Source organism: Euleptes europaea, chromosome 10 (assembly GCF_029931775.1).
Source record: "Euleptes europaea isolate rEulEur1 chromosome 10, rEulEur1.hap1, whole genome shotgun sequence".
NCBI classification, from domain to species: Eukaryota; Metazoa; Chordata; class Lepidosauria; order Squamata; family Sphaerodactylidae; genus Euleptes; species Euleptes europaea.
The window spans coordinates 19984932-19997327 of NC_079321.1; the positions used below are offsets into that span (position 1 = coordinate 19984932).

Consider the following 12396-nt stretch of genomic DNA (forward strand, 5'->3'; position numbering starts at 1 on the left):
TCCTGGTTATTTTTGCTGCAGCAAGCTAACTTGGTGGCCATCCTTGTGGAATTCTTATAATCTTAGCAGCAATACTAAATCCTTAGCCTCTTGCCTCTGTTCTCCTTGAACTATTCTGAATTTAACAAAAGTAGGAAGTAAATTGAGAATGATGTAGGTACAAAGACAGAGCAATCTAATCTTACCTAGTCAGAAAGATATGCTGGGGAGTGTTACTGGAAAATGTGAATATGCTTGGGTTTTCCTAGGTGGGGATGTCTTTCTGCGACACACCTCCAAATGTGACTGCATTAGTGAAGTCCAAAATTTTCAGGATGCTGTAAGTTTGTCTAGAATGAATAATGCATGTTTGAACAAGTGATATGTTGTTTCTAGTACATGGTTACTGTGAGGAGGGGGAGGTATTCTGTAAACTCACAAGACAAATCCTTGCCCCACTGATTGTTTGGGAGTGGAAAGGAAGGTCCAGCCATTCCTGAAGGACTGGACAAACAAGAATTGCTACCTTTTCCCCTCTAGGCCTCTTCAGGAGTAGCCCTTGATATGAAGAACTTAAACCAGCTGATGAATGCTTTTATTTTTAAGGCCACTCTTTAATTTGATCTCTTTGTGGATTGAACCAAGCGGATGCTCTACCACTGAGCCACAATTCTTCCTATAATTGTGGTCTCTCATTGCCCCTGATCACTGGAATAATGCCAACAGTTCAGTTATTAAATTGGAGTCTCCATGTGGAGTTTAAAGATACCAATGTCCCATGAAAACTAATCTGACCCTTAACTCTCTTTTTCCTCCTAAATCACTTGTAGGGATGTCAGTTGAAGTGAATCTGCCAGACAAAACATCACTGACAAACCACGACATGGTAAATATCAAACATTTTATTTGGTATTTATTTGCTCCAATTTTGAGTTCAGGTTATTACAACTACATTAGAATTAAGGGGGGGAAGTCAAGTGTCTCTTTTTGCAAAAGAGAATGAGTTAAATTTGCCCACATGAATGAGGTGGAAGGGTCCTTTGGGTTGTAAACTAGGATTATTGGAGTGCAACCTGGAGAACATCCATTCAGATGTGTGCCTCATGGGACTTGCTCACAGTGTCACCTTGCAGTGCATCCATTCAGGCTGGGTTGCAGGGTGTGCAGGTGAAATTCTTTGTTGCGGGATGCCAGATGTTCCTTCTTTTCCAGGGCTTGTAGTTTGAGAGCTTGTTTCCGAAGATATTTCCAGCTGACAAGCATGGCAAGCAATATGACCACTTGGAAAACTAATATCACCGCAATGGGGAGAAGCGTTACATTGAAAACTCCTGTGGCAGCCAAACAAAAGTTTCCCAGTATGGGGGGGAGGGAAAATGGCCTTTACTCTTGCTAGAGAGAGAGAAATCACAAAAACTGTTGTTCTACTAGAACTATTAAACTTGCTATCAAAGAGTCAACAAGTGTGCCTGCATGATCAATCATAAAAATACAAATAATTCTGATTAAAAATACACACTATAGGAAATGATATTCAGAAAAGTTTTAAGCAATAAATCCAGCAAAACGTCCAGGTTTCAGAGTAGATTATCCAGTGGCATAGAGATTGATGGGGAAAATTCTGAATGTCTGATTCCAACCAATAATTCCATAGCAGTACTATGCTGGGGGGAGGGCAATCCCTCCCCAGTGCCTTATCCAAGATGCCCTGATAAAGATTATTATTAATAATAAAAAAATTATCCCTGGATGTGTTGGCAAATGGATTAAAAAATCAGTAGCTGCTTTGTGCCTACCACCAACCCTGTAAGATAGGCCATTAGTAAATGAAAGAAAACCAAAAGGTAAAGAGGAAAATATTCTTTTTTTAAATTCTATCTCTCTCCCTCCCTGAAAAAAAGAGCAGAGGGAGGGCAGCTGGAGAGTACTTATTGTCTTCGTTCTTGCTTCTGTATTATTGTTTAAAGCAAGGGTTTGTATATGTCTTCATGCTGGGAAAACTTGGGTGGGTAAAGTATAACTTAGTATATTAATCTCATTTCAGGAAAACAAGGAAAATGCAGATGGTTCTGCATGGAACCAAGTGGGTTGTGGCCTGGAGAAAAGTTCAGTGTCTCCGTCATCCTTGAATTCCTCTGGTATCCTAAGGCAAACTACTAGAGGTATAAACGGTGGCCCTGACACTATTACAACTGCTGCTGTTTCCAAAGTTGAGCCTGCTGAAATGAAGAACCCACGCATGTCGTTCAGTCACACCTTCTTACTGAAGAAAAGTGCAAAAGAAAAGCAATTGAAAACAGCCACACAGAATTCTAATGCACCCCTTCCAGAGAAGCGTGTGCTTGGCTCCTATCGTGGCAAGATCGTTTCGTCGAAGATAAACTCATTCAGAAAATCGTCAGAGAATGAGGAAAGAAAGAACTCTTTGGCTGCTCCTGCTAAGCTAGTGGCAAAGACTGAACCCACAAGGGACAGAGTCACGAACACAATCGGTGCTTCTAAATCAATAGATATTCCATCGCTTCAAACCAAGTCTCCTGTTAAGGTATCGGTTTTCAAGCCCAAGCCAATAGTGAACCACGACAAACAATCCATCAAGACATCATTGGTGAATAAAGTGGCTATCTCAAAAAAGCCCAATAAGAATTTGATGCCAGTGTTAAAAGCAGTGCCGTGTAATGCTGCTAAGTCTGAACAAAGACCAAAGAAGGCAGTTCCAACAACAGGAGCTTTGTCAGTCTCCGTTTCTGGAAGGAGTGGTGTTAAGCATGTGTCAGCTTCAAAAACAGTTGGCAACAGGAAAAATACTCTGCTCCCATCTGCAGAAGCCAGAAGGTAAAGGCAATTTTAATGCTGCTTTGTCTCATGCAGCTAAGCAAAATTTACTCTTCTACATCCTTAAGTATACAAATTGGATCTGGCACTGAAAAATCCAAACTCATCTGATTGAAAGCAGACAGTTCTTGTAGGGTGGCTTCTGTTCAGTGGCTAACAGCTGATTTTTTGTTCTCTTTTCTGCATATGAGGCATTAATACCTTGTAAAGATCTGGTAACCCCAATCGGTTTTTGAAAGCTACTAAACTTCTGGATCAGCCTGTGAGAGATGTCAAAGTTAGTAAAAAGAATTGCTTAACAGCAGGCTTGGGGAAGACCAGTTTGGGCCTGTGGTTGTAGGAATGCATGCTAAAGGCACTGATCCCTTTGGTTCAGTGAGAACCTGTGTTGATAAAATGGCTGGAGTTACCAGGTATAGCAGTGGTTCCCAAACTTTTCGGGCCACCCCCCCCTTGGTTCCACAAACTCCACTCCAGCACCCCCTACCCTATCCTGTAAAAAGCATTATTCAAAATAGGGGTTTGCATGACTCACTAAATAAGATAATAACAATAAACTTTGAAACAGTAACGATTAATTGCACGTCCATTCAAAATCAAATTAAAACCTTTTAGTTGAAATTTATTCAACAAAACTGATGAACTGGATCCAGTGGAACCAACTCTTCAAAGTGTGGGGAAAAATTCTGAGTTCCCACCAAATTTGCCAGCATGGTGCCATAGCTTGATCTACTATAAATTAGTGAACAACACCATTGGGAGGGCCCACCTCCAGCGCCCCCTGCTGCCCTCTTGCCTCTTAGTGCCCCCCTATGTAATCCCACCGCCCCCCAGGGGGTGGTACTGCCCACTTTGGGAACCACTGAGGTATAGTAAATATAATGGCACAAAAGTTCTTAAAATGCTTATCTTACAATGTAATTTTGAATGTATCTGGACTAACCTTGGACTAACCATGGTTAGATGATCAAGAATATGCTATGGAACGGCATGTTCTTCCTCCCTCTTCCTGTTGGGGGCACTGCCCTGCCTTTTCAGTTTTGGAGCTCATCGGGATTAGTCTTGCATCTGCACCATTGTTCTTTGCGAAGTATAACACTAAACAATAGGTCGCAACTAAGATTAGAAATTGGTTTTGCAAACTAATTTGGACCAACAGTGGTTTGCGTTAACATCAGTGTAGAGGTGGCACTAGGTATAAGAGGGGAGGTGGGAGGAATGCGGAAGTCCATGGGACATTCCCAATTCCCTATTAGTAGGCAGTTGGATACATTATGACAGTATCCATTATCTGTTGCATGATTATCTGCAGCGTGGTGTGAGAGCCAGCATGGTGTAGTGGTTAAGAGCAGTGGTTTGGAGTGGTAGTCTGATCTGGAGAACTGGATTCCCCACTCCGCCACATGAGCGGTGGACGCTAATCTGGTGAACCAGTTTGGTTTCCCCACTCCTACGCATGAAGCCAACTGGGTGACCTTGGGCTAGTCACAGCTCTCTTAGAGCTCTCAGCCCCATCTACCTCACAGTGTGTCTGTTGTGGGGAAGGGAAGGTGATTGTAAGCCGGTTTGATTTAAGTGGTAGAGAAAGTTGGCATATAAAAACCAACTCTTCTTCTTTTGAAAAAGGAACATATTGATAACACTGGCATGTATGCTTGCAGGTGTCAACTGGCTGAATGGCAAGCATCTAAAGGGAAAGCGTTGAAGAAGCCACCTCCTTTACCAACAGATGCCCGCCCAGTGATAGAGGCCCAACAAACTGTAAGAGAGTCCTTCTGGGCTGCCATAGTCGAGGAAGATGAGCAGCAATTATTCAGTGATAATGTCAATAAAACCCTCACGGAATGTCTGTACTTAATCGAGAAGGTGAGAAATCTGTTCAGCCGTAAGCATAGTCTTTTGACATGACCAGGAGGTAAGGAATGGGGCCTTGTAAGGTTGCTATCTCAATTCCAGAACAATTTCTCTCATTTTGAATGGAGTTTTAAAGAAAGAGTGAATAGGTTTCTTAATGGTTTACTGCTTGCAAGAGTCTTCCACTGTTAAGTAGGAGACAAATGGATCCTTTAAAAAGTGTGTATTTCTCCTTCCGAGACACTTCCTTCACCAAATTCAGGGTGATGTATGTGGTTAATTGCCACCTGTAGTCGGTGACACCCCACAATAACTGCAGCTGCTGGGAGCATGGTGCTTCATATTAGGTGTTAGATGTTGTTACTTGGCAGATGCACCAAAACACAAGTGAGAGAACTTGAAATTCCTCGTTAACAAGAGGAAGGAGAAGTGGGTTCCCAGTTACCACCTATAGCGAACATATCTTGATCTTTGCTGACACACTTCCACACCCAGGGCCGCTCCACTGGAATTCCTGTTGAAAAATATATGGTGTTAAGCGCGTAGCTGTCTCTTCCTTAACATTTTACTTTCTTCAGGGTTGCTCAGCTGATAAAATACATGCCACTTTGGAAGAGCTGATACGGAGCATTCCAGATGTGAAAAAACTTGCCAAGTATTGGGTATGCCGAATGCGTCTTGAACAACTGGGCACTCTTGAAAAGGTCATGGCTGTGTATGAGGAAGCAATTTTGGCAGGAGCACAGGTACATCATCCTCAAATGCTGTGTAACTTCTACTGTTTGTTTTATCACTGTTTCATTTCATTACAAGTGAATTTTGAGAAATCCTGTAAATGAGGCATAATTTTTAAAACGGAAGAGTATATTTAGATCTTGTTATCTTTTGCCATATAAAAACTGAAACAAGCTGTATTTGAATGGATCTACTTACCAACCCCATGTTTCTTCCAGCCTAAGGATGAGCTACGTAATACATTAACAGCTGTCATGAAGGATATAAAAAATCTACCGAGCTCTGATGGTAAGAATGGGTATTTCTAGTTTGATATTGCTTAGGATATTTCTATGCTGCCATTTCAGAGTCCTACTTGAGGCGGCTTACAATTAAGCACCCTGTCCACTTCATCAGTCCTCACTAACTGAATCATCCATACAACTAGGGCCAGGTGCTCCCAATAGCATCCTAAGACTGAGTCAGTCCAACTTAAGCTTAATGTGATAACATGTTGCCCGTCTGACTTCTTTTCTGGCTTGCAGTGGCTCCTACTGGCATCCATCATCTTCCTTGTTCTGCTTTTCTGTCCTCTTTCTTCTCTGCCTCCCCCCCACCCCCACAGCAGCCACCTTTGCTCCTGCCCACAATGGCTAAACATGATGCAGGTAGTTATATGAGAAGGAGACATTTAGCAATTTTATTGAAGCAGATGGACAGCTCATGATAGAAAATGATTTTCCTTTGGTGTTTGTATTATCGCATGTTAAAATGCTGTCATTATGCCAGTAAAGGTTTATGTATGATGCAGGTATCTAAGGAGAGGTCAATATCACTGTCTTTCAGCAGCTTGAATGATAAATCCAATTTTTTTGTCTGGAAATTTGTTGCCTCAAATAATGCATGTGTGTAATTTTCCAGGGGAATGCAACAAGGAAGAAATTGTTCTAAGTTGCACTGTAGAAGCAAATTTGGATGAGAAGGTGGAAGTCCAGCCAAACAGCAAGGTGAAACCTAACAACGAAGAGACTTCTGCGAAAGCCGAAGCATGTTTGAAGCCTGAACAGGAGAGCTTTCTGGGTGACGAAAAGCTCAGCATTAAAGAGTCAAACCAGACGCCTGCAGGGTGTAAAAAAGAGCAGAATGTTAGCGAAACACTGAAAAATGGAATCTTTAAAACCCCAGAAAATGACAACGCGGGATCATACTTGATCAAGTATAATGTATCAACTACTCCCTCCTTGAACAGGTAAGCTGTGATTTCAGAAGTAGCTGTGGTCTATAGTGGCTTGTATGACTCCATCTGTGCAGATGGCCCACAGCTTTCTAGCATTCTGCCCCTTCCAACCCCTAGAAATACTGTTTCTAAGGTCAGAGGACCCACACAGGAATCCCCATGTCCATTGGGCTGCTGAAGTGAGGCCAGAAAAGCAGAAGTTGTCCCCCTCCCATTAGAGGAGCTGCAGCTATTTATCTGGGTGGGTCCTCTGACCCTGGGAATGATATTTTGGGGTAGGGTGGGGTCGGAAGGGGCTGCAGAAACAAGAACATGGGAAAACTTAGTTCTATGTGCTATTGATTGGATATAGGCTGGTGTCTAGGGAAAAATATTACTGTATTTGACTTAAAATGCCCATAGGAGTTCCTGTGCCCTTTGTTGAGGTGGGGAACCTCTCCCCCTTCCTCCCAAGCAAATCAGGATTGGTGACAGCATGTATAAAAGCTGCAGAAGGATTATGTACTTTCTTTAGCAACATTCCCACTCCTTTAAAGTGCTCCACTCCTATAAGGTTAGTGACAAATTCTGGGTAGGCTAGAATGTCGATCTGGGTGTACTACATAGATTGATCAGGGTTCCGAATAAAATGTTTTGTCTTACAACTTAAACAATTGTTTAATGCCAAACTGATCTTGATTTACGTTTTGTCATAGTCTTGCATTCATTTTATGTAATATGGCCATCTCTTCTTGATCCCCAAGTATGACGAAAAAGCTGCAGTGTGAGAATAGCAGTTCTGCTGTTAAAGATCTAAAACTTCTAACCCCGGTGAGACGTTCTCGGCGCCTACAAGGGAAGGTGTGCAAGTTACCGAACATGTTGAAAGATCACAATCCCTGTGTTTCTTCGCTGGAACAGCTTGGAGAACTGGGAGGGGAAGCCATCGCCTTCGTCTACAGACCAAACAGTGCACTAAACCAAGTCTTGGAAGGGCAAGACAAAATGTGACCGTACAGAATTAAAACAATGTATTTGGTGCCATGCATTCGGAGGACATTGATTCATAGTGTCGCCATGAGTCAGAAGTGACTTGACGGCACTTAAAACACACACATATTTGGTGCAAACACGACTCTCCAATCATGGTTAGGAAACCAAGTACACACAGGAGGGTTTGTGCTTGGCCTTAACTATGGTCATGATTTAAATCTACATTTGGCTGTAACTATGGTTAACCCGAGTATGTTATATGTCCTCATCTAACAAATATTTTTAAAGAACACTGTTGAGATTGTAGCTGCAGTTACTAACCAGGTTATTTAAATATATTCTAGGTATTAAATGCTTCTGCAATCCCATACTGCTCTTGTGCCTTTCAGTTTCTTGTAAAAAGTGTATGAGAAGTCTTTGTATTTATTTCGAACACTGTATAACTTCTTGTGGGCAGGGGCTCATATTCCTTGGAGAAGATGTTCAGTGCTCTGAAACAGTCAAGTTTAGAAAGTAATAATATTGATATTTATGGTATCTACATGTGTTGTATGTGTTTGTTTGTTTGTTTTTAAAAAATAAGGCTGCAATCCCTTAAGAACATTTCCCTGGGAATAAGTCCTATTTAATAAGCTAAGCATTTTAACAAATGAAAGGAAAACGAGTGCGCCACTATTTAAAGATAATTCTAAAATAATGGCACGTGTCCTGCTTCTAACTCTTACTGAGACCCCTGACATTTTGTTCCTAGAGGTCAGCAGGCCCTCAGCAACAGTTTCGGGGGGAAAGCAGGGCACCTTAAATAGGAGTGAGAAAATTGTGGAAATTCGGTGGCCTACTGGATGGGCAGATGCCAATCAGTGGTGAATTATCGGGATGGGCAAAACACGCAAATTACAAAACCCTGAGGTGTGCATCCCCACGCCTTCGTGTAAGTAGCTGCCACCAGCCCCTTTATCTACCCAAACAGCCAGAAGCCAAGGGGCAAGCTTCTAATCATTTTGGGATTAAAGGTCCCCCCCTGCAAAGTAGACCACTTGCAAAGTGAGTTTCACAAGAAACCATTAATTTGGTAGGTGTAGCCAGTCCAGACCTAGGTACAGGAATTAGATTGAAGCCTTCTGAAGACAAAAAACCTCAAGATTATAATTTAAAATTGTGCAATATTCCTAAAATAGATCGTGAACAGTAAGGAATAAAATAACAAAGCTAAATCAAAAGGCTAACTGCAGTAATAGCACTGGTTCAAATTACAATCCTGCTGAAGTCTTTCAGCTTTGAGTCCACTCCTGTCCAAGAGCAAGCATGGATAGTCAGCAAAACTCACCCACAAGACAGGCACAGAATTAAAGATCCATGGTATTGGATCAAAGTACCAAAGTACCAACAACAAAACCAGAATGAAAGCTCTGAACTATATGGGCAAGGGGAATAAACAGCATAAAACAATGAGCACTTAAAATATCCATGAAACAGACTTCTGATCAGAAGCAGATGTCTTTATGATTTTATGGTACTGTAAGATGCTTTGAGCAAGACGAGAGGTGACTCCCCTAAATAAAAAAGTTGGCAGACAAAGTGGCTCAGGTGGCATTACGTTCTGTTTATCCACACAACCTAGCGGGGTAAGTTAGGCTGAGACTGAACCAAGGTCACCTAGGGATCCTCAAGAAAGTGGAGATTTGAACTTGGGTCTTCCAGATCCTAGCCTAACCACTACACTGGCTTTTGACTAGAGCTGACTTCAGATGCAATGAGAGGCTCCTTGCTAGGCACATGTTTTGTGTAAGGGTCATTTTTTTTAAAGCAATGTCAAAGGGATTGCTTGTTTTTCACACTCATAGATAGATACACTAGTAAAGGTCTACATCGCATCTTAAGAAGGGGACTCTAGTCCACAAAAACTTGCAGGGAATAAAAATTGTGTTGCGGTACCAAAGCTGGACAATGAAGAAAGCTAATAGGAAGAAAGTAGTTACCTCTGAAAAGTGGTGTTGGAGGAGAGTGTTACAGATACCCTGGACTGCCAAAAAAACCACACAAATAAGTAGGTTATAGATCAAGTTAAGCCTGAACTGACCCTACAAGCGAGAATGACTAAACTGAGTATGACTTTGGTCATACTATGAGAAGACGAGTCACTGGAAAGGACAATCATGCTAGGAAAAGTTGAGGGCAGCAGGAAAACAGGAAGACCCAACAAGAGATGGATTGGCTCAGTCAAGGAAGCCATGGCCCTCAATTTGCAGAACCTGAGCAAGGCTGTTAAGGATAGGATGTTTTGGAGGACTTTGATTCATAGGGTCGCCAGGAGTCGGAAGCGGCTTGACGGCCCTTAACATGCATTCACAAAACCACTGCTGTTTAGCTGCAACCAACCCTCTGGAATTATTGGCCATTGTGGGCGCGCCACAACCAGGCCTGAAACTCGAATAGTTGCATCTTATGGCCCAGGCTAACCCGGTCTCATCTGATCTCAGAAGCGAAGCAGGGTCAGCCCTGGTTAGTATTTGGATGGGCGACCACCAAGGAAGTCCAGGAAGGCACTGGCCAACCACCTCTGTTAGTCTCTTGCCATGAAAACCCCCAAAAGGGGTCGCCATAAGTCACCTGCGACTTGACGGCACTTTATGCGCCCACGCACACAGCCGGAAAAGAGGGCCCTCAACATAGGCCGTGCCGCCCGTGCAGCGGTCCTCTCTGTTGTGTACGTATATAGTTGGGGAGCAAGCAAGGGAGACTTAGGAGCTTGAGTTCTGCACGAAGGATCCTAAACCCTGCTCACCCGATTGGTCAAGCAAACGGACCCCATTGGCTCTAAGCCAAGATGTACCATTGGCCGCCAGGAGGTTATGTCCCCCTATCACGGATCAAGGGGGGAGTGGCTGCAGGCGGCCAAGGGGGCATATAAACAAGGGGTTGCTCCTTGCGTCGACCAGTTCTGTTCCTGTAATCAATTAACACGGTTGTTGTTTGAACTCCCTCTCTGACCTGGTGAACCCTTCCCACACTCTCGCTGTGCAAGGGGAGGGAAGGGGCCTGGGCCCACCCTCTCCCATTCCCTCCAGGCCCAGAGACGCCCTTTCGGAGGGAGCGAGGGAGGGAAGGAGGAAGCGTTCGCTCGTCCCTCCCTTCTCCATTCCCGGGGCGGAGCCGGGAAGCTATCGGGAGCCCAATGCTTGCAGAGCCGGGGTAGGTGGGGACCAAATCGCGGCGGGGAAGGCCGATCTGGGGAGAGCCGGGATGCACTAAAGCCACCGACCCGCTAGCCCGTTAGAAGCCCTGGCTGAAGCCGCACAGCCCATTTAAGATCACAGGGACATGGCTGGTCCGCGGACTTGCGTTGGCTCCGCTGAAATACATCGCAGCGCAGAATGAGTTGCCCCGAAAACGGGGGATGGGTTTTCCAGCAAGGTCTCTCAACCCGGAGGCGCCACTCGGGGAGTGGATTGACAGCCCCTGGGACAAGCACGAGTGTTCTAGGAAAGGGGGTCCAGGAGCACCTTAAAGACTAACAAGAATATTTTCTGGCAGGGTAGGAGCTTTCGTGAGCCACAGCTCGCTTCTTCCGATACAGCTAGAAGGTGAATCCATCTGTCTTTAAGTAGAGGAGAGTGAATTCAGACAAGCATCAGTAGTAGAAAAGGGCAAGAGTCCAGTAGCACCTTAAAGACTAACAAGAATATTTTCTAGTAGGGTAGGAGCTTTCGTGAGCCACAGCTCACTTCTTCAGATCAGCTGATACCCTACCAGAAAATATTTGTGTTAGTCTTGAAGGTGCTACTGGACTCTTGCCCTTTTCTACCACTGCAGACAGACTAACACGGCTACCCACTGAAGCATTCGAATGTCAATGTGAACAGTATGTCAATGTGAATAGCAGGCGTGATGGGATTAGGTGTGGTATGCAGAAGAATCTGTGATGTCCAGGGGAGAGAGGGGTGTAGAGAAATCAGCATTGGTAATGAGCCATGAATGCAAGGGTTCTAGGGTTTTAGTACACCCCACTGCGGCCAGGCCGACCCGCCTGGCCCCGCCCACTGTCGAGGCACAAAGAGAAGCAGCTGGGTGCTGGTAGCTGTTCGCTCTGTTGGAAGCCTGCGCTTCTGTTCTGCAGGTGGTGGTTGTGCGAGGTCCCCCTCCCTCCTGCACACCGCCGCCTGGGATAACAATCCTTTGGGGAAACAGATGTATTTAGCCCCACCAGTCACGTGGAGCCGTGAAACAGGGGCTCCGTTTCTGGATTGGTTGTGCAAAACGAGTCCTGTTACGGAACAGTAGAAAAGAGCAAGGGTCCAGTAGCACCTTCAAGACTAACAAAAATATTTTCTGGCAGGGTGTGAGCTTTCGTGAGCCACAGCTCACTTCTTCAGATGCAGCTAGAATGTGAATCCATCTGTCTTTAGAGGAGAGTGAATTCAGACAAGCATTCGTATGTAAATGTTAACAGTATGTACATGCGAATAGCAGGCGTGATGGGATTAGGTGCGGTATGCAGAAGAGTCTGTGATGTCCAGGGCAGAGATGGGTGTGGATGGGTGTCTCCTCTGGACATCACAGACTCTTCTGCATACCACACCTAATCCCATCACGCCTGCTATTCACATGTACATACTGTTAACATTTACATACTAATGCTTGTCTGAATTCACTCTCCTCTACTTAAAGACAGATGGATTCACATTCTAGCTGTATCTGAAGAAGTGAGCTGTGGCTCACGAAAGCTCATACCCTGCCAGAAAATATTTTTGTTAGTCTTTAAGATGCTACTGGACTCTTGCCCTTTTCTACTACTGCAGATAGAC

At 44.2% G+C, this 12396-nt stretch overlaps 1 protein-coding gene across 1 annotated transcript; it reads left to right on the forward strand.

Moving 5' to 3' along the window:
• The first annotated feature begins 799 nt into the window (after nt 1–799).
• Nucleotides 800–7609, forward strand: CKAP2 (cytoskeleton associated protein 2). The gene is made up of 7 exons (XM_056856883.1): nt 800–865; nt 2024–2814; nt 4476–4680; nt 5247–5414; nt 5622–5691; nt 6304–6631; nt 7363–7609. The coding sequence occupies exons 1-7, from the start codon at nt 812–814 to the stop codon at nt 7607–7609; spliced, it is 1863 nt and encodes a 620-aa protein (XP_056712861.1). The 5' UTR covers nt 800–811.
• Nucleotides 7610–12396: the final 4787 nt, after the last annotated feature.